A 22,017-nucleotide genomic window follows, 5' to 3' on the forward strand; every position below is an offset into this window, starting at 1 on the left:
ATCTCGGGGCAGTGGTATTATAACTTCTAACTCCAGGCCCAGTGCAGCAGAGTGTCATCAAATTGCTCTGCGACTCTGTTGTAATGCACTGATTTTATTTATTTTTTCACCATGCGTCCCAGCAGCGAGGCTTTTGTGCGAGCACAAAGGAATCAAGGTTTGAAAATGTTGCCAGGCATCAGTTTTGATAAAGATTCACACGTCACCGGGGCGCCACCACCTCCTCGTCCTCCCTAATCTTGTTTGGTGCTCTTTTTGAATTAGATTACCTTGACACCCACACACTCTCTCTCTCTCTCGTTCTCTCTCACACACACATACACAACCACAGATGGCAAATGTACAGTGCCTATAAAAAAAAAAGTTCAAATTCTAATCTTTCACCCTATTTTCTTGCGCGCGTTAAAATCCAATTAGCCCTCCCCGCGCTTGTTCCTGTCACTCTTATCTGTCCCGGTCCCTCTGTAGACTCACACAGGATTTATTAAAAATTTAAGCGCTCCTCTTTTAGTGGGGATAATATATTGGAAACCCTGCAGCATCAACACAGAGCTGTTTAATAATTCATGTGTGTAGCCTGGCGAAGACACAACATGGACTGTAGCACTTCAGCTTTGTGGCGCCGTGACATTTGGAAAAGAACGCGACCGCACAACGAATCTTTTGAGGAGCTGCCGCGCGATTGATTTTGGAGTTGATCGAGGTTTGGTCCATTTGAACTGAATACCTGCTGTTGTTACACCTGTCAAGCTTTTCCATTATTGTGTGCTGCATATGGGGTTTCCAATGATAAGTGTTGGTGGTATGATTGCGTTAGATTGATCACACAAAAAAGCCCAATTTCAGTACTTTTACAGGCATGACGCTGGTTTAAATGCCTTTTTTTTAAAAAAAAGTTTTTTCAAGGATAAGTACACTCAAATACTACATGTGGTGGAAAACCCTTGCTGGTAATCTGTTTTTTATCAGCTATCAGACAAGGATGTTATTTTGACAAAATTTTGACTGCTGCCAATTCAACACAATGGAAGTGAATGGAATTATGTTGCTTAAATCATTATATAATGCTTTTTTTGTAAAATGCCTTTTCAGAAGTGATGTTTTGTAATTCCTTTATGCTGTCAGACTGAAAAGACTGAAAGCCTTGGTGCTGTTTTCCAGCTGACCCTGACCTCTGACCTCACGCTGAGAGAGAGAGGATGAATTTCTTCCCTCATGGATCAATAGAGCATTAAAGACTCTCGCGTGCCCGGTGTACCCTGCTGGCTAAACACAGGACACGTCTGACATTTTGAATTGCTCGGTGTTGTTTAAAGGCACAAAACAAAAATACGAGACTCTTAATCCCCCGCACGCTTCTCGTCCAGAACGGTCAAGAGCGACGAACCGTGTCCGCTGTCCGCCATGCACCCTAAGCGGTCACATTCAATAACGTCAACCGAGCTCTCCGGATTTGAAGCGGCTCCCACGGCGCGATAGACGATTAGTTAATAATTCAGAGTCGTTGGAAGCGTTGTACGGGGATGGTGTTCTTCTGCTGCTCGCCTTCACAGCTGCATGGGGCCTGCCAGTGACAGATGGCTCAGCCCATGTGGAGGATCTGGTGCCAGTATATCCCAGCAGAGGGAATAGCGTGTGTGTCTCTTTTTCTCTTTATTTCTCTCCTCTATGTGCTCTTTGTGTTCATACTCTTTTTTTTTTTTTTTACCGTCTCATTGTTTTTCCTGCGTATGATACATACTGAAAATGAGACAAAAGGATTTTTTTTATCTTTTGGTTCTGCATCTATTCATCTGCCACACGTTTTTTTTTTCTTTATCACGGCAACGTTTCGAAGAATGCTTAGAAAAGGCCGCGGATGTAACGGATCGCGTTTCAGGTTCATTGGCCTGTTACGTTCAACGCAGAATGTGGTCCGTCGCACAGTTTAGTAAGTCATTCCTCTCCTGATGGCTCCACTGCAGGGTGTCCAGGTGTTGTCGAGAGATATTTAAAGTTCTCTGCATGGTTGCAGTCCCCCCCCCCACACACACACACACAGTGGCCGGCTAGAGGACAGCTTGGTGCTACCTGTTGGAAATCACAGCAACAGCAGGACGCCTCAGCCGTCCTGTGCGGTTGATCAGAATCCAGCTGATACTGGCTTTGTGGAGTTGTTTTTCAGCGATCCGCACTGTTTCCGCCTATAGGAACCCTCCTATCCCGTGAGAGATCGTGACAGATCAGAATACAAGTAGCGGTGAATGTTTAGGACCACGTGTTTGCTCTGTCTGTAGAGTTTGGCGCTTTTTATCTTGGCGTTATCTTCCGATGCACATGCGATTTTCAACTTTTCTTATCACACAAGCATATTGCCGACAAAAAAAAAAAAAGAATAAATAAAAATACAGTCATCTGAAAAGCTCTGTGTGATCTTTATATCACACATAATCTGTGCAAAGTCTGACTGTATATCCTTGGCAATGTCTGCTCAGCTGCGGCGTTTTCTCTGCCAGTTCTCTTGCTGTCTGTCTCAGCGTTGCAAACAGTCTGCTCAACAAACTGGAGGAAGGAGATCCAAAAAGACAGACAGACTCTCAGAGGCTTTTATAAATGAATATTTTAAGGGTAGTGACACATTTCTGTCAAGGTGATCTATCCCGAAACCTGAATCCCATCCTTGAAAACAGCTTCTAATTTGATCTCATCCGTGGAGTGTTATGACTGTTTAAGTGGATTACGTGACATTTATCTGACATTTGCGAGCGTCCATCTGCAAGAAAAAAAATGTTTCTTCCCCACAAAACCAAACTATGATAACTGCATCTTTATTACAAATGTGGCTGCAACCAAAATCAGACTTGTTGGCATTTATTTATCCTGTCTAACAATATTTTTATGGATGACGAATGTATAAATCCAAAGTAAGAAGCGTATTAAATGAAAAAGTTGGACAGACATTTGTAGAGTAGTTTATTATCCCACATAATACAGCAACTTAAGTCAGTCATGGGGAATAAAAACAGTTAAATTAGTCCTGCTAAAAGTTAAACTGTCTAATGTTATTTTAGCAGAGTAGCAGAAACAACCAGATCAGTTATGACAGTTATGAGTTATGTCAGAGTTACTTGACTTTATGTCAAAGTCAAGTATTGTCAAGCTAATTTTTTGAATAAGTAATTTAAATGTAGTAAGCCAGTGACTCTCAAAACATGATCGCTGCAACATACGCTGCACCTACATTGCGTATTTACTTGAGTTACGTAGTGTATGTGACGTAACTTAGCTGCGTTGCTCTGTTGAAGTATTACATCTGCTGAGAAACATTCAACAAACAAGGTAAGGCAAAAAAAATGGAATCCTGACTTGTCGTTTCAGAGGAGGATCGGCTGAACGTGCGTCTGTGCAATCTTCTGCGAGTTCAGGTCTTCGGTGAGAGTTCTGTTAAGTGGAGTTTGATCCGATCTTCGTGTACCGGCAGGTGTGATGGGAAGAGGTTTGTGTTGGAGGGATATGTGGTAAACGGCTGGCAGATCATTTCCAAGTGTTTTGGGGCCGCACAGCCGTTCAGTAAAATTGGCAGGAGGAGGCTACACAAACATTTATTTGGGCAAAACGTTGCAGCTCATTTAGAAGCGCAAGATAAATGCCCACCAAAGATATTATTAACTGCCAGAAAGAAAAGCTGTAACAGGAAAATGGTTACAGGCAGAACCTCCACCGTAGACTGACTTGATCTGGTTGCAGCTGCTCAGGGCATGTTCCTGAAATGAGACTGGAAAAATGGATTGTGCATCGCTGACCCTTTACCCAATGAACTGACATGTGTCAGGTGGCCAACTGTGTTAACGTGTATTTCAGTGTACTATTGAGAAAAATCAACGGTCGACTTTCACACTGGACATGAGCAACCATCTCCTGGGTGAAAGTCCTGCACCCGACCGGTGCCTGACCTCCTCCTTTGCTGCTGTTATAATTGCTACGGTCAGTAGAGGTCGCCACCTAACAAGAATCCTAAATATAGGTCACAGTGAGCTGCTTTCAATCCATATGTTTGGGGTTTTTTTAGGACAGGCTGAAGCTGGAAGAACAAATTGTTGAAACTGTGTTTTTCCCTTGATGATATTGACTGAAGTTTTCCCAAATGCTTACATCAGGAATTTTATTGTCGTAAAATAATAAGCCCCCAAAAGTGCACAGAATAAAAGGAGCAAATCCTAACCATCTGTTCTAGTTTACACAGTCAGCTTAATAAAACATTAAACCCTTTTTTTCTCTCTACTGAAGCTTTTCAGGAATTACTCCCCTCTGCCTTTTTTAGGACAGAATAGTTGTACAGAACGTTTTTTCTGGGTTACAGTTTTTAGTTGTTTTTTTTCCATCTAATTCTGTTCCCTTGTCTGGTCGCATCAGAGCATTTTTGTGATTTCCTCTGTCCTGTCTTTTCTGTCCAACCAGAGCTGCCGGAGAATTGGACGGACACCAAGGAGACTCTGCTGGAGGGGATGGTGTTCAACGTGAAGTACCTGGGAATGACTCTGGTGGGCCAGCCCAAGGGAGAGGACATGGCCTCGGCTGCCATTCGCAGAATCGTCGCCATGGTGAGTCACCGGTCCCGTTCTGACTCATGTGATAGAATTTAAATTGACTCTGACATTTTGTGATCACTGCCTGTTCTCGTCCTGCCCACTGCACCTGGATTTCTGACATCTGCAAACAATGTTACCCAAAATTCTATCAGTGAGGTCAGCGTCTTCAGCGGCAGCATGACATTTCAAGAGTGACATTGTGAAGATTTCAATTTACAGCGATGCTTTTTATAGAAATTCTCCCGAGGATTTGTGAAATTACAGCCTCAAACTGCAGTGCAAATTGTCAATGTGTGAACTTTAAGGGGGAATTTAGTTTTTTATCCGTCATTCGTTATTCTGATGACCCACGACAATATTTTGGCATTCAAATTGCTGCACCATATCTACAGTATAATCCTAAAACTTTGGGTACCACTACAGCCGACAAAATGGCAACAGAATTTGAAGATAAACTGTCCTTTTTTTGTTTGATTCAGGCTGCAACAGCTCAGCAAATGTACTCTCATGGCCTAAACTTCTGTGGACTCTTTGAACCACTTCATTATTCATGGGTGAACTTTCAGATTAGTGAGCAGGACAAATGGTCCATTCAAGAAAAAAAGTTCAAATTAAATTGTTCCATTTGAAAAATGCATCTGCACTTTTATTTACTTTCGAATGTGAAATACAGATTGTGACCTTCACTGCCACTAGTTATCGCATTAGAGTTCCAGCGTTACAGAGGAGAGCAATCTGCTCGAGAAGTTCAGATTAAACTGTAAAATGAGGCAGTGCTGATCAAATATGAATCAAGGCTCTGTTGCTGCATGGTGTATTTCTCACCTCCAGCTATAAACTGAGAAAGTTTGTAACCAGGCCACTATGTTCACAATGGATGTGGGGAGGTTGCATGCATGCAACTAGGCTACCTCAACACAGAACAGAGAAGGTCTTCTTATAATACACACACAGTCTGTCTCTGGTCAGGGCCTGGTCTGGCCATAACTCCACTATATCTTTTCTATAGCAAACAGTTGTTTGCTGCTGAAATACTGTTGAAATGTCATATAAAGGAGACCTTTTATGCTTTTTTTCCCTTAAAAGTTAAAAAGGTCAAAGTCTGCACCGACAGAAGCTCCTCTCTCCCACAGGAAGCACTGCTCCTGAAACGCCTCATCGGTAATCTCGCCTTATATTTCGTGACTTTGTGATATCACATTATGTCACCAAGTGACATATTTGCATAATATATGCCTAGCAGGTAGTTTGGCATGCAAGAATTGAATTAGCACAACTGCGTTTCAGGCAGGTTTTTTTTTTTGCACTAAAGTTACCCAACATAAGACGATGGACCTGAAAATGAGCACAATATGGCTTCTTTAAAGTTAGCATGCAGGACAAACAGTCCATTCTGGGTAAAGAAGTTCAGATTTAAATACTCTGTGAAATATTCAGCTCCTTGTAAACTGAGTTATCTTTTCTTCACCTCCAAACTTTGTGCATTTCTCCTGGCATGTCGTCGTAGCTGGGCCATGTTTATATCAAGGTCCCTGCATGGAAACACCGCTGCTAATCCCGGATTATCACGGCTTGCACATGTGCAGCAGTCGACTCATTGATATGATGTTTACCTAACAACACTGAGCCATACAGGGGATTTCTGAGCACGGTTTTCTACATCAGCTCAGAATCCTGTCAGGTCTCACAAGACCATCTTGAAATAGACTATTGCCTTTAAACCAGGCAGTTTTTACAAAACCCTGTCAGCTGGTTGTTTTTTTTATGCACACAAACGTATACATTTCCATTTCACGCTCACTCACATGCACACCTTTTCACCAACAATAACATAGCCTAATCTGTCGGAGGGGGCTTTTCTCTGCAGAAAGAAAAGCCTGACACAGGCAGCCTAATCATAAACCTTCCACTTCTCAATTAGAGACTGAACCGAGCCTAATGGCAGGATTATGATTCAATTGATTTACACCGGGACAGAAAAAGCTGAAACTCAGTTGTCTCTGTCTGTTCCCTTGGAAACCAATCAACCTGAATGGGATTACTGAATACATTTGTGACATTTTCCATTCGCCACATGCGTCAGTCAGGCGTGATAAGACGAGACCGAGGGACCGAACGTATAGAGAAGAGGGCTGAACTTGGCGTATCTCACGCTGACAGATTGGTTTTTTTTGCCTTGTGGCAGGACACGAGTTACATGACAGAAGAAAATGTGGCTGTTAGCACTTCCTTATATGAATGAGCTGCCACAGTCAGCCACGGCACACGTTTCCCTCCCTATTATAATGCCGGTTTCCAACACTGTAAGTGCTGCGGGTTTAAGGAGAAGGAGCCGCTCACCGTCTCCAGGGCGTTTAGGCTCCTAGAGCACGCCACGGCACCGTTCCTGTTGTCCTTCAGAAGACCTTGTTTTTTGTTTAAATAGCAAAAGCCCCTCTTTCTTATCATCCTCAGCGCCTCTCCCTGTTGGATTTCATCGTACCGGCTGTTGAAATGAAAGAATCTCTAATGCTGGGCGAATGTAGAGATGTGCCGTTAAATGATGAAACTCTTCTTCCCCTCTGTACTCCTTCATGTCACCGATTCTTAACCTGATATCATTTGGGCGTGAAGCGAAAACCTGCTCTCGTTTGCCAGCTAATTGCACGGTAAAGGAGGTCATCGTCATTGTCAACAGGCACTCGCGCAGACCGCAAGCTCAGCACTTTGGCCGCATTTTTCTGAAACTCCAGATGGAGCGGAGCGGCAGGGTGAGTCGCTGGCTGCCGGCCCGACCTCGAGTACTCACTCCGGGCTCCACATTGCAGCTCTCCCCCCCCCCTCCGTTCTGTCGCCTTTTATAAATTCCCCACATTTCTGGGACAACTCATGCAGGGTGCTTAATTCTGCTCGGCAGCTACTGTCGCGTTTGAGGGCTCTCTGCGTTTTAATCAGAAGTGCGATCACCCTGCGCTGCATATTATACCGACTGCAAGATCCCCAGTCTGATTTTATTTTTTTTATGTGCACGTGTGTTTTTCTATCTCATATCCACAGGCCAGAGCCAGCGCTAAGAAGTTTCGGAAGGTAACGCTGACGGTCTCGCCCAAAGGCATCATCATCACAGACACAGAGACTACAGACCTCATAGAAAATGTCTCCATATACAGGTAAAGAAAAAGGAGAGGATTCAAATAGTTTTTTTTTTTTAAGAGGCAAATGCGCAGTGGTTGGTCTGACTGAAGCGAGAACTCCAGCAGAGTTCCCCTCGCTCACTGTAGGCTTTTTCAGCCGTGCTAGCTGCATGGCTCCTTGGATGTCAGACTGTTCATCTGTTCATCTGTCTGTCCGTGCATCAGCCGGTCCCATTGCAACCCATTAGCTCAAGACTCAGCTACTGTCTGATGGATCCCCTGACTTCTACTCTACTCTCTGTTTTCTCTTTTCTACTCTCCGGATGAGTAGAAATCAATTTGGTGTTTTTTTCGTCATGATTAGTACTACCCAGTGCCTAAGTTTAGAGGATAAGTTCACCCAACACTTCAAGGTAGGCTTACACAGGTAGGAGGAATTGCAGTCCACAAAACATTTTGGGAGATTCACGGGAAAATGCCGCAGCAGCGTTCTCCTAAACAACTGAAGAAGGTGGCGACTTGTTTTAAAGTGTGAAATAAATGGCTCCGTACAGTTCTTTGGGTGTCCAATCCAAGTCCCTGGAAGTCCCGAGATCCCACACAGATGTCAGAACACCTGGTTTACACCCTCGATGTGCGGTCGAGCTTGTGCACCCACCTCAGACGGCATGTGCGCCAACACTTTTAGCGTAAAAAAACAACCTGGAAACCTGGGTGTTAATAGCATCAGTGTGGTATCTGGGGTCCCCATTTTCTTCAGTTGTTTAGGAGAATGCTCCGACGCTGTTTTGCTGTGTCCAGAAATGTTTTGCGGGTGAACTTATCCTCAAACGCTAATATATATTCAATTAGTAAACATCAGTTTGCATTGTGAGCGTTCCACCATGAGCATTTATTTCAAAGCATTGCCGTACCTAAGTACTACCTCACACAGGTAACAGCATGGCTTTAGATTTTGGTTGAACAGACAACAAATTACTATCAAACTATAGAGAGAAACCTGCAGAGTGGCGGGGCTAAGTCAGACAAACACTCCAGCAGAGAGCACATGTACACTTCAAGGTTTAATTTAGATTCCCACCCAGTACAGTCAGTGTGGAGCTTTTTACTGTTAAATGTTACGAGAGGCAGTTACCTCATTAAGGACTATTGGCTTTGTGCGAGTGATTGAACACATGGTGCAAAGCATTAAGGAATGTTTCTTTAAATGTTCGCATGGTTAACTCAAGGAGTAAATGGATGACTGTAAGAGGATGGTTGCGCGATATCACATAAAAAAATCACTTAAAGCGGGTTTATTGAATGGATGAACTCAAACATCACTAATCCATTTATTCCCGCTCATTAATCGGTAATCACCTGTGCCTAACGATGATGGTAATCCTTCAAGTTGAGGCCGAAAAACAAAGAAGAGGCCTCATCTGATACAGGAAGACACTGATATCCTCTATGTAGGTCACTTTCCCCCCTGTCCATTGCCAAGGCTTCTCCTGCCGGATGGAACAGAGCAGTTCTCGGCTCAGAGCTGTTGTGTGTTTCATGTTTGATCAATTCGCTCGGAGACCAATAATGGGAGGGCGGGAGGGGTGTCGCTGGGGGGGGGATGTCTGTTACTGTGCCTCTGTGTCAATGAAAGCTAACCTTTCTCAGCACCATGCTTGGTTTCATTGTATCCTGAATCATTGAAAAGTGTGTGTGTGTGTGTGTGTGTGTGTGTGTGTGTGTGTGTGTGTGTGTGTGTGTGTGTGTGTGTGTGTGTGTGTGTGTGTGTGTGTGTGTGTGTGTGTGTATGCGCTAGTGTGTGTGGTTGTGATATGTTTGGCTGACTTCCTCTCTCTGGATAGCTTCCTGTAGTGGACCGGGCCTTGTTACATTGAGGATTACAGTGTAAACATCATATAGTTGGACTATGATTACAGAGCAGGCTGTGATAAACACTGTGTGTGTGTGTGTGTGTGTGTGTGTGTGTGTGTGTGTTGTCGGTGTCTATTCGTGTGTGTGTGTGTGTGTGTGTGTGTGTGTGCGCGCGCACACTCACACACACACACACACACACACACACACACACAGGTTTGCGTCCCATTCTGATCCACCTTATCAGCGGTAGCAGACCACAGGCCAGGGGAATCAGCCTCGTCTTTCATCTCCTTCTCTTCCCTCCTTATCTCGCCCTCCTCTCCTCCTTCCCACTCTCCTTTCTGCTGTCTAGATAGGAATTTCTCTTTTTCTGCTCGTATTAACATAAACAGGGCTCTGAACGCAGGCGTACCCACGACTAATTGCCCACTTTGAAACTCGCGCCGCCGCTCTCGGCCAACGCTCCCCGAGTAATGACACAGGAGGGATTTGAGGGGCCACATGCGGAGCTTGGATTGACTGAGGATTGATTTATCCCCTTTATGAGACCCCCACCCCCCACCGCCACCTCCCTACAGCCCCCTTTCCCCCTCTTGCCCCTCCTTTTTCTTGTGTCTTATTTTAGTTGCACATAATCCCTTTACTGGCCGGGAAAGGAAGCGAAGGGTGAAAAGGGAAACTGGAGGATGAGAGAATGGATCAAATCACACTGTTTATTGTGCATCACAAATGAGGAAGAAAAGAGTTAGATGCACAAGGTGTATGTGCCCACACATGGATGGGCACTTACTGTGAGTGCGGACCTCACACAGTGAGTGTGTATGTACATGTTTGTGTGTTTAGAGATAATTGTGTGTATCCGCGCTTAATTTGAGTGGGGCTGTTTCCCTCGAGGGGGAAGCTTAGTGGGGGATGGAAAAAAAAAAAAAAAAAACAGACAGGAAGACTTTGTGCATGGCATTGGAAATAGGATCCTCACAGACATGACCCTCCCACCCCCTCTACCCACACACATACCCACATCCACCCACCCACCCATCCATCCACACAAAAGCAACGCAGTATCATCCTGATATTGGATTCAGCTGCCTTGACGGCGCACTTCACAGAGCGTCTGATTTGCAGCATCAGACAGACACTCGGGTTTTATTATCACAGGCTTGAACTTCAAAAAACCAGGTCTGCCTTGTAGTGCTGCTGTAGGTCCAGCTGCTGGCACTGTGGGGATCAGGCCAAGGACTTACCCACACAGGAGGTTAGATTGTATTCTGCAACAGTGGTTCAACCTTTTTTTGAGTTGAATTATTCAACACGGTAGATACCGCTGCAGTTCTGGTCTTGTAATGAATTCCAGAGTTGTCTTATACAAAATATAAAATAAGGCAGTATTTTAGACAGAGAAAAACATGGGTATTGGACCTTAGATGTGTATATGTTGATATGATGATCCAAAATGCATTTGCCAAGAGCTGCCATTTGACTGTGAGCCAGGAAAACTCAATTTAAAATTGAAGGACAGGAAAGTTCTGGAGGAGGTTGGGGAAAAAAAAGCTGCCCGGTGCATCATTGGCATCAGTGATACTGGCGAGGGGAGGGCGAGGTGTCTGCGCAGAGTCAAAGGATGTGAAGAGACGATGCCCACCCTGCTGCCATCCGACTACTGAGCAGCTTCTTTCCTCGGGTTGTGAGGGTAACCAGAAAATGAAAACCACACATTGTTTCGACAGGCCCATTATTCCGAAACAGCACAAGTTCCATAAAAACAAAAGCCCACTGCTCCAAAACTGTTTTCTTTTTACAAAATTACACACCCGCCCTTGAGTTTCTATCCCTTATTATTATGTTGTCTAGTCAGGGTAAGGGTATGTCATTTGGTGTGGAAAGTGTGTATTTTCAGAACAGTGGGTCTTCGGAGCACTGGATGTTTGCTTATTTTGGGGACGATGGGCCGGTCCAGTTGGGTATTCTTCGGGTGACTGGGGTTTTGGAATAACGGGGCATCGGAACCGACGGCAACGGCTCCCATAAAGGGACTCCAACGCAGAGTGACAAATTAACTTTGAACCTTGAAGGAACCAGACATTTGGGCTCCACGTGATATCTAATCTCTTTGGAATGGAAAAGTTCAGCACCAGAGCATGAAGCATGAAGCAGGGTGAGAAACAGCCAGTCAGGATCTGTCCAAAGTTTAAAACCAACAATTTGCATGAACCCAAAAACAAGACACTTCCTTTTTTTTTTTTTAGAAATTGAACAACTAACATTTTACAAATCTGTTCACCTCCTGCTTTCATTATTTATGCTAAGCTAAGTTGACCGTCTCCTGGCACTAGCTCCGCAGTTCATGGATCTGAAAAAAACCTCCAACTGAATCTCTAAAAACACAGACGGTGATGCTCGCAGCTCCCATGCGAGCGGCTCGTTGGGTTGGTGTCCCAGCCTCCATCTGGACTGGTGTCGCTGATTCATATTCTGACAGAAGCTCTGAGACGCCGACCGGCCTATCAATCAGCCAAAAACATGCAGGTCAGGGAGAGAAAAAAAAAACAAAACAAGGAGAGCTGCAACCATGACTGACACTCCGCCTGGTAATGATGCATTTGCTCTGACATACTAATAGATTTGTGAGACATGTCTGCGTGATTCCTGAGCGGCCGGGACGAACAGGAACGGTGGCGGCTTGTTTGTTTTGATGCCTGCTTCCCTGTGGCAAAAAAAAAGTGCTGTTTTTTCCATTACTGCACATTACTGTCGGGTAAAAAGTTGAGCGAAAGTAGTTCACTGTTGCGGTTAAAGAGCCTACCTGCTTCGTTGAGCGCATGCGGGGAATTCTGAGGCTTTGAAGTGTGAAGTTTTCTATCCGGGGCTTTGTTCTGTAAATATTTAAATATTTCCATTGATATTCCCTCTCTGCCGCACAAACACCGGTGCTCTGCACGGCGAGGAGATCAAAGGCTTGCGGTCCGCGGAGCCCCTTCAGAGATATGATGCAGACTGACAGCTCCGCTTCTGTTGTTCGAGCTTAGAGAGAACTCTGCCACACCGTCAGTTATTTATTCATTTGTCTTCCGTTGTTGTTTCAGGCTGAAGGCTTAATTTTTCTGAATTTGATCCGTTCTGCGGCACGTAGGTGGCAGTAATGAAATCATCTTTTTTGTGTGTGTGATGAGTGAAATCTGCATGCAGGGGAACCTTAACAGACCTTTGCAGATGCACACACTCATCACAGTCCATGTGTAAAGCGAAAGAAAAGAAGTGCGTTGGCCAAATAGATGGAATCGTAAATGTGTACTCACTCCAGTGAGACGCCTTTTGTGTAGAGATTCACATTATTGTCACACGGATGCCTTTTTATAACGAACAGTCGTCTGTGTTGCACGTATTGTATAGTGCGTTCTTGTTTGTGACACTGCCGCTGTTGACTAAAGGGGATGCGAGTGTCATAATCCACCCTTGTCATTTGGTTTTGTACACAGTTCAGTGTTGAGATCACACTCTTATAGATTCCTGCTGGTACTTATCAGGAGATATAGGCGAGTTCAGCTGCACCTGCTGCGCTCATTTTGCTTATACTCACAGCCGAATGTTCTGAGAAATCAAACAACATGTTGCGGACGACGAACAGCACTTCTCGCTAGAATTCATTTGTAAAGCTCTCTTGTCTAAGAATTCCTGGTTATCTCTTTACTGCAATGTGCGATAAGAAGAGAAGAGTTAGAGCCGATTCTCCACAGACTGGATGTGTTTGCAGACTTTAATCTTCGTGCCGCAGTCTTCATCTGTCGATGGTGACTTAGAACCGTTGTTACAACTTTACAACTTTGTGGTTCTCAGAGTGGGACTTGACTTTTTTTTTAGTTTTACTGTCTTTTATTACTCTGAAGCGTTGGTTACTTAAAGGGTGACTCCACCAATTTTTTTGACATTAAAGTGTGTTTACAGGTCTACTGTACATGTGGAGAAAGAAAAAGTGGTATAAATCTGTCATGGCTCCAGAGGAGGCTGCGTGTGATTGGATAAATTGCAATGTTGGTATCTAGTTGAATTGTGGGTAAAGTAGGTGCCAGTCTAAAAAAAACCAAAAAACAAAACAAATGTGTCTTTCATTCGACGAAGATAAATCGTGTCACAACACCAAAATGCAAAAATTACCATTCCCATTGCAAATGAATAATACAATTAATATTGTTTAGCCCTCGTCTGACTCATTATATGGTGTATAATATTACTTTTTAATCATCGATTTGCATAGTTATTCATATTATAGGAAAACAAATTGAAAAAAAATTCAAATTGGAAAAAAGTAGAGTTTGAGAAATGTTGGAGCTGAGAAAAAGTAGATAATGAGTGAATAAGATGATGATTAAATGTATATTGAGCAGTTAGACTACTTTGGTTACATCAGGCTTGTTTTCTGAACTTAAATAGGTCAGCTCTTTCAACTTTCTCTCCGCTCATATTTCCGCAATTAGGGTCCAAATATAAGTTGGAGCACGGGGTGGTGGGGGGGGATATACAGAGCCCGGGTGTCCTGGGCATTGCAATGTGGGTCACGCATCAGCGGTGCAAGGCAGCAAACAATCTGAGAGAGCGAGGGAGGCGTGATGGCTGGTGATTTTCCTGCCTGTTGTTTGATCGGGTAAATTACATCATTTTTTTTTTTAGTGCCCCTGTTGAAGTGCAGATGAGTGGCCGCCAGCTGCAGATCCCTCTTTTGTGTAGAAGTTAGTGTAGTGACGGCAGGTTTCTGCACAGCTCGGCGCGCCACCGACTGCAGCCCTGCGGTGCCTTTTCTCATGTTGACGACATGCACGCAGAGACCCCGAGTAGTCGAGTTGAGATGCAACCATTTGATGTCTTCTAGTCGGAGAAAAACAACAACTTCTCTTGAGATGTGTACCTGGGGCGATGAGGATAAAAGCCCCCAATCTTGTCCTTGTTCCGCTCATATTAAAGGTTGCCTCTTTAATTATAGCGACAAAGGTCTGGTGCATCACTCACCATGTCTCATTTACACATCTATTTAAAGCAACAAAGAGGACGCACTGCTGCTGGACCAGGTAACACACAGGGTGACTCCGGATCAATACGGCCTCTAATAGCCTGCATAAAGTCCAGCAAACCGAAGCCATCAGGTCCGCGTGCGTCGCTTCAGTGAGCCCATGCGAGGGGGGAGCAAAATGGCTCGGTGGACCTCGTCTAGATTGGTTTAAGATAACCACTGAAAAATCACGGGCCGCGGCTGCCGGTGGGTTTGCAGACATTGGGCTTTCTGGAACATTTATTAGATCCAGGAGAGATTGGGCGTGACTGTCGGGCACGAGGTCTCGAGTGCAATGTAGCCACAGCCGAGATAAATTTCGTAATCTGAGGCTTTCCGCTTTCCAACTGACAGTGGAAATTCAGGTATTTCAGCACAAGTCGCGCTTGTGTTATGTAACTGTCAGGGAGGGTTACCTGAGAAAATGCAGTTTTTATATCTCGTTTCCTTCAGCCTCACATGCCTTTCTGTATTCATTCATGTCCTCTGGAGATAACGAAGGCAAAACTCTTACCTGAACACACTGAATTCAGCATGAAATGTGCACTGGTGTGTTGGAGTAAAGGTCGTCCCCGTGACTTCATGAACACAATACTCAACTAATTCAATGTGGAAAACCTTAAATCCAAAATACTATCAGCATTTGAGTTGATTTTTTTGCATTAAATTCATACCTGTATTGTGAAATATGAAGCACTGAAGAGCCCAGTCACAGCTTCAAGCATCACTCGTGGATGTCACCATCATCTCTCATCTGTCTCCTGCTCCACTCTTCCCAGCTGTGGGGCCTAAAATCAGCATAATATTCATAAACCATCGCTCTCATCCCGCTATGATTGGACTGCTTATGCATATGCAAAAAGGTTGAGCGCTGAAGCTAACGTGTGGCCTATATTGACATGTACGCAGTGAATCACACTTTGATGTATGTGTTTTTTCGTCAGTGCGGCATCCCTTTTGTTCAGCATGTGTGTCCTGTGATTACAAAGGCTGTCTTCCCGTGGTTCCTGTCTGCTGCAATTTGCTCATTTATCATCTTAAGTGCACTTATATCAGGTTGATTGATAGTGCTGGGAAATTAGTATGATGTTTGTTGATTTGATTTGATTTTTTTTCTTCCTCTTCTCTCCCAGAATCTCGTACTGCACAGCGGATAAAACTCAGGATAAGGTCTTCGCGTACGTCTCCCAGAGTCAGTTCAACGAGACCTTGGAGTGCCACGCGTTCCTCTGCCAAAAGAAGAAGATTGTAAGCATGCACCACTTGTAATTTTATTGTGTGCATGTGTATTTATCTAAATGTATGGAATATATGCTGTTGGACTCGAGGTCAGATTCTTTCGGGGGCGGCTGAGTGTGATGAACTGAACTTGAGGCAGCGTGTAGCCTGAATGTAGGTGGTGTGTGGCTCCATCTTGTGGCAGTTCACCCGACGGCTCATTAGTGCAGCATTTCCCAACGTTTTTTTAAATGACTAACAATCACGACCAACCTCACAACAGGCCTCAAGATTGTGACAATTATTACAGACTTTTTTCGTGTTTTCTTTCTATGATCTTAAAGGGGTAAACAAGCAATATCAAAGATAATTTGATAAATGACATCTTTGTTTAATGTACTAGTTAGTCGACTCATTGTCTGTGTTGCTACTCCTGAAATTATACACATTTTAAATACCTTTATTAATAACGAGGCAGATTATGTGTATTTAAGAAGAGTAAACAGGCTCTAGCTTTTTTTGCTACGATTCAGTGAAATGAACTCTGAGCCGTTGTTTGGATAACATCATCTGTAGTCTGGTCTTTAGCTGGGCCTTTTCCTTTTTTACTTGCCAGGCAGTCGTTTCGAGAACCACACTGCAGTGAGGGTGCTGCTGTCCATTTCTGTGGCAGAAACCTTGAAGTGTAGTAGATAGGTACTCCCTGATGTTCTTCAAAGGTGTCCTGCAGATACAAATCCTCAATTTCTTTCTCCCTGTTTGGCAACCCAAACTGTAGAGAGACCCGGTCTCTGAGAGTGACTGCACCAGCGTGGGAACAGTAATAGTCTTTAGTTTATAGAATAGATTCCGACATTCATAATGTGAAGCTGATAATTGCAATGGATGGTTAAATCAAAGACTAAAGATGGGGAAAACATCACCAAGTCTCCTGTGTCCATTACGCTCACTCATGATTTCATAAATATTTTATTTTCATCGATTTTCCATTCCCGGGAAAGTGGATACACACAAAAGGAAAAGAAAAAAAACACACATGTTGAGTCTGGATTGTCTCATGTCCACATTACCAATGAGACACACTCACTGGTTCATTCTTTTATCTTGCCGTTGACATTTAAACATTACGTGCACATCTCTGTACATTTGTTCCTCTTAAGCTCTTATTCTGCGAGCTAACTGTTCCATATTGTATCATTCAGCCACGATTTCAGAGCCATTCATCGTGTGTTGGTGGTTCAGCCTTGTACCATCTCTCTGTCACGGAGCCTTATCATTGTTCACTTTCCATTCATGTGTTATTCCTCCGTTCTTCTCGTCTCTCCAGGCTCAGGCGGTGACACTAACGGTAGCCCAGGCCTTCAAAGTGGCCCTCGATCTTTGGGAGATTGCTCAGGAAGGTGAGTCAACCGAACAAAAGGGAAGGCGTCGCCGTGACAGTTCAGTGAAAGGTTCTCACCTTGAACTGTTTAGAAACAAAAAGGAGGGAAGTAAGGAAAGGCTTCAATCCATTAGATCTGTGACTAACGTGACGGGAAACTCATCTGGTCGGGAGGAGAGTTAATGAATATGTTTAATAACCAAAAGGAAGAGATCCCCTGTGCTCTCTGCATTTAAAACTGCTACTAAACTCGAGTTACTGACAACCAAAGGCTCAAATGGACGTCATCATTTTCTTCAGGTTTAGTTTTTTTGTTTTTTATCTTCCTGTCTGCAGGGAAAAGCAAGAAGGCGAGGACCTGCTGCTCTTGTGCGGCGAGCAACGGCCAGACGGAGACGACGAACGGCGCTCCGTGTGTCCCCGCGGGTGAGTTCATCTGATTTTTGTCCTCGTCCGCAAAGGTGTCTCTGCTCATCAAATCGAGTTCAACTGCAATGACAAGAGAGGTGATCTTATAACTAAAAAGGCTGCTCAGTTCAACCACAAGCCTGTTTGTTATCTTGCAGGGCTTTATATGAGAAGACTGAAGCCACTCTGAATTATGAAGCCAGGATAGGATTATCTTACTTTACACAAAGATTAGATGTGGAGAAACAGCTCGCCTGACTGTCATCTGAGGTTTAAAAAAAGATCCATCTACCAGCAGCTGTAGAGCTCCATAATTATGTTATGTCTGGTTAATTTGATCCATACAGAAAACAACGTGTGCCAGGTTTTACATGCCAGGAGTTTACAATGACTGGCCGAGAGTATTCAGGCACATAAGCCGTAAAAACCCACAGTGTTGTCTCTACACTACAGTCTGTATTTCATTTTTTCAGACATTAGTGCAGTGACTTTCAGCAATCAAACAGGCTACTCCTTCACACTCTTAATTCAGAAATGGGTTTCCCATTTCAACAAAAAAAAACATCCGAGGGGGAATTATTCCACATGTGGCACAAACATCCAGCTGGACTTCAAAATGAGCTGATGATATTTTGGTAGTCAAAGTTCACTCAAAGGTCACTGTGACCCTCACAAAGCAGGTTTTTGGCCATAACCCAGGAATGAATTTGCTAGCTCAGTCCTCGTACACCTCTGTAAAAAAAATAGTCTCTAACAAGAAGACAGCGTGTTTCTCTCTGGAAGTTATTCGCTTCAGAAGTCACTAAGGTGTGATGTATAATACTCTTATTAGCTTTTATGAAATCCTTTTAAAGTCTCCATCCGTGAATCTGGGCTGACTTAGATATGAGCTGCACCTTGACTGGCACAGACCCATGATGCAGTGACCGTAGTTTTAGTTCAGTCAGCTTCACGACCGGATGCATTTCCGATCCTTCGCTTTGAGTCGCTCGCTGAGACTCTAAATGCGCCTCGACCCCGATCATCAAAGCGTCGCGGTGTAACAGAGCCCGACAAAAATGTTCACACAATCCATTCTGCAGCCACCAAGTGCGAGATAGTGTGAGCTGTCCGACCTTGAAGCGAGGTGTTTCTTCCTCGTCAGGTTCTGTGGAAAACTATCCACCACCTTCCTGAAGTTTTTTTTTTTTTTTGTTACAGCGTATAAAATCCGTGGCACTGACCGTGTCATTAGAGCCGACGGCTGATTATCCACACTGAGCTCAGCGGGAGGTGTGCTTCTCGTGATAATGGACATTTCCCACCATTTATTTTTGTTTTAAGGCACAAAATTAGCTCCAGGTGTTGATCTCCTCCTCAGCTGTCGAAAAAATCAGGTCTGCGTTTATTCTCAGACCTGCGTTGCTCAGAAACCCGTCAACAATCAAGGATGGTTTTTTTTAACGTACCTGATCTTTTATTAACGCTCACTTAGTTGTTCCTCTGAGGCTTGAATATTCATAGGCAGGTTTTTTTTTTTTTTATGCCGTGCTGGGAAAATGTCCTGTGCTGTAATTCTTGGAGGATGAGGATAAAGATGATATAAACTCCTCGCACTCTATAAATCTGGAGAGAAAGAGATTCTCTGTCTCTCACAAGATTACAGCGGTCTGATTAGTACTTGAACAATGACGGCTGTAGTCACTGAAATGAGACGGCAGTTAGATGCACATTTAGAGGAACACTTACGTCCTCGTGGCACCAAATTCTTCCAGACCTGATCATGATCCTCCACAAACCCGGCAGTTTCCAGTGGACATGATTAGGTAAATGCTGTTGTGGTCGGTCACATAATGACTTTAATATGACCTTCTAACAATGGCACTTGTAGTTTCATAGTCAGACGCCGCCGCCCACCTCTCACAAACACATTCAACCGGCGTCAGTCACGGCTCTCATATTCAGATTCGGCAAATCACCTAATTAAACGCTCCTCATTAGTCATTCGGGGGAGCAGTGGATTTAAGTGCTTTCCAATGGCCGTGACATTTATAGGTCAAAATGTTTTCCCCACCTCGGGGGGTCGGAGGGGCCGCAGAGTGAGACTTAATCAGCCATTCGGTTTGTAGTTAGTTAAGAGCCGGCGTTTCCAGCTTCTTTCAATTAAAATTGGCTCTGCTTGCAGCGACGGCGGCCTGAGGACAGAGGCAAAAAAAAAAAAATGGATGTGAAAGCCTCCGTGACCTCAGGAGCAACTCGGGCACGTATGAAAGTTCGAAAGAGATGATTTAAATTCTGCCTGTTGCAGAGGAAGAGCTGCGAGCGCCACAGGCTGGAGCCGATGTGCTGCAGCGTTCAAGGGACAAAATAAAAAAGCAGACTTGATTCTCCACCCCCTCACCTGCTGTCTCCTCCATGTTTACATCCCTCCTACCCCTCCTTTCATTCCACCCCCTCCGTCGATGTATCGCCCACACCTCACCATCTTCCCTCAGATCCAGAGGCACACAAGCCCGCCGGGATGGAGGAGAAGCTCCGGAGGCCCATCTTCGCCGCGTCGCTCAGCTCGCCCTCACCTCGGAGTAACCCCACCCGGAGACGACCGATCAAACACGACTCCTGGGTATGTCGCACCGTCTGGGCCCAAATCGTGTTGTTTTTTGTTTTTTTTTTTTAAATGGATGCATCAGTTAGAGCTGCAGTTATCAATTGATCAGTCCACTGAAAGAAAATTAGTAGTCTGGAACTGTTTTTAAGTTCATTTTCAAGCAAAAATGTCAAACATCTGCTTGTTCCAGCTTCCTAAAGGACCAGTGCGTAGGATTTCAAGGGATTTAAGGGGGCAGAAATGTAATATAATGCTCATAATTTGAATTCCACAGATTAATGAAGCTTCTGGGAGTCAGTTTTGTGTAATTATGGCCACGCTGATGTTGCCATTTTACACAGTTTTTCTTCATTTTAGAATCTATCTTTTGGTCAAATGCTGGGAAGTAAAGAGAAACAAAATTGAGAACATGATGAAATAAGTTCTTATTACACGACTTTAGATTCAGCACTGAACTGTGTGATTATTGCATTCACTTGCAGATTCTTAACACTAGGTGACACCATACTCATTAGAATATCTCCGCAGCAGACTGATCTCAGATCCCCCTGAGTTCACTGTTGCGTATTCTCTCCGATATGAATCATCTCTCTGCTGGGAGAAGTGATGTTTTAATGGAAGCAGAGTTTCATCATCTTTAATGCTCTCCTCTCCTTACTTATTCGTACTTTACAGCCCTTTCATGCTCGCTTTTTATCGGGTTATACGGATTCTAGTATAAAATGGACAGAATTTGTTTTTATATTTATTAGCAGGTCATGAATCAGAACAATGTCTGGTGATTTAAATTGACGGGGTCACTGACTTGTATGAAAACATATGGACGAAGGACTGAGATTTCTGCTCTCCCTTTTCCTGCAATAGTTTCCAGACTTCATGCAATAAAGCCACGTGAATTAGCGTCTTTATTTTTATACATTCACAGTGACTGGAACAAAAATATGCATTGTTGCTGTGTTTGATTCTTTGGCTCATTAATGAAATTGCGTGTCCTTCGGATGAAACAAGTCACGACAGAGCGCTGACTGAGCAGCATGGCTGTAAGCTGCAGTCACTTCTGTGCGTATTGATCCGTGTTGTTTGTGTCCCAGCAGGACGTGGACGACGGACTCGAAGATGCATTCTCAAGGTAACCTTTACATGCGACTTACCAAGTCCGCTGCTGAACACGGGGATGTATCTGCTTTCATTTACGAGGGGAGGTGGGATTGTTCTGAAATGTCGTCTCCGGGGGGGGAAAAAAAAAAAAACCCAACACATTTAGTTTAGTTTAATGTCGACGTCGGCTCCAAACGGAGACGGATCACCGTTTGAGTACTGTCAAGCAATTTTCTCGAGGATGACAGTTGCACTGAGGGTGACAGTCGGCTGTCAGTCACCTTTCAGACGTTTTTTTAGATAAGAAAACCTTCATGTGACACTTTGACTGACACAGATTTTTATTGAAATTCACACACACGGGACAGACCCAGGCGGGGAGATGCAATAGGCTTCCCCCCCCCCCTTTTTTTTCCAGGTAACTCCATGCAAAGCGATGACGTCTCAAGGTGTCTCAAGGTTACAGATTCAAGTCATGTTGGTTGTTTGGTAACTTTATTGAGTGTTGGTGAGTTCGTAAAGGTAACCACGGCTTTTAGAGGATGAAGAAGATATTATAAACACAGAGGGTTTTTTCTCTCAGAGCCCACACTGACTGTAGTTAATGCAGCTGCTGTGAATCTCAGATCTCATAGTAAACAAGAGCTGAATAAAACGAGAGCGATGAGTTTCAGAGCCGAGCAGCTGTTGGGCTCTAACTAAAGCAAAAGCAGCAGCCAAGATCAAGTGGTTGGCTGTGATCTCGA

General features: G+C 44.1%; 1 protein-coding gene across 17 annotated transcripts in view; it reads left to right on the top strand.

The window, feature by feature from the left end:
• Positions 1–22,017, top strand: part of si:dkey-71h2.2 (low density lipoprotein receptor adapter protein 1) — a 94,056-nt gene that overhangs the window by 20,238 nt on the left and 51,801 nt on the right. For 5 of the 17 annotated variants that reach the window (XM_037087339.1, XM_037087341.1, XM_037087332.1 and 2 more), the window contains exons 2-8: positions 4,438–4,580; positions 7,605–7,717; positions 15,713–15,827; positions 17,125–17,197; positions 17,515–17,604; positions 20,061–20,188; positions 21,265–21,302. In XM_037087339.1, the coding sequence (XP_036943234.1) occupies positions 4,438–4,580; positions 7,605–7,717; positions 15,713–15,827; positions 17,125–17,197; positions 17,515–17,604; positions 20,061–20,188; positions 21,265–21,302 (700 nt within the window). Of the gene's footprint in view, positions 1–4,437; positions 4,581–7,604; positions 7,718–15,712; positions 15,828–17,124; positions 17,198–17,514; positions 17,605–20,060; positions 20,189–20,447; positions 20,615–21,264; positions 21,303–22,017 lie in introns of those variants that run through there. The other 12 variants (XM_037087340.1, XM_037087342.1, XM_037087333.1 and 9 more) reach the window with 4 other exon arrangements.

The sequence above is a fragment of the Acanthopagrus latus genome, chromosome 22 (genome assembly GCF_904848185.1).
Source record: "Acanthopagrus latus isolate v.2019 chromosome 22, fAcaLat1.1, whole genome shotgun sequence".
Classification (NCBI taxonomy): Eukaryota; Metazoa; Chordata; class Actinopteri; order Spariformes; family Sparidae; genus Acanthopagrus; species Acanthopagrus latus.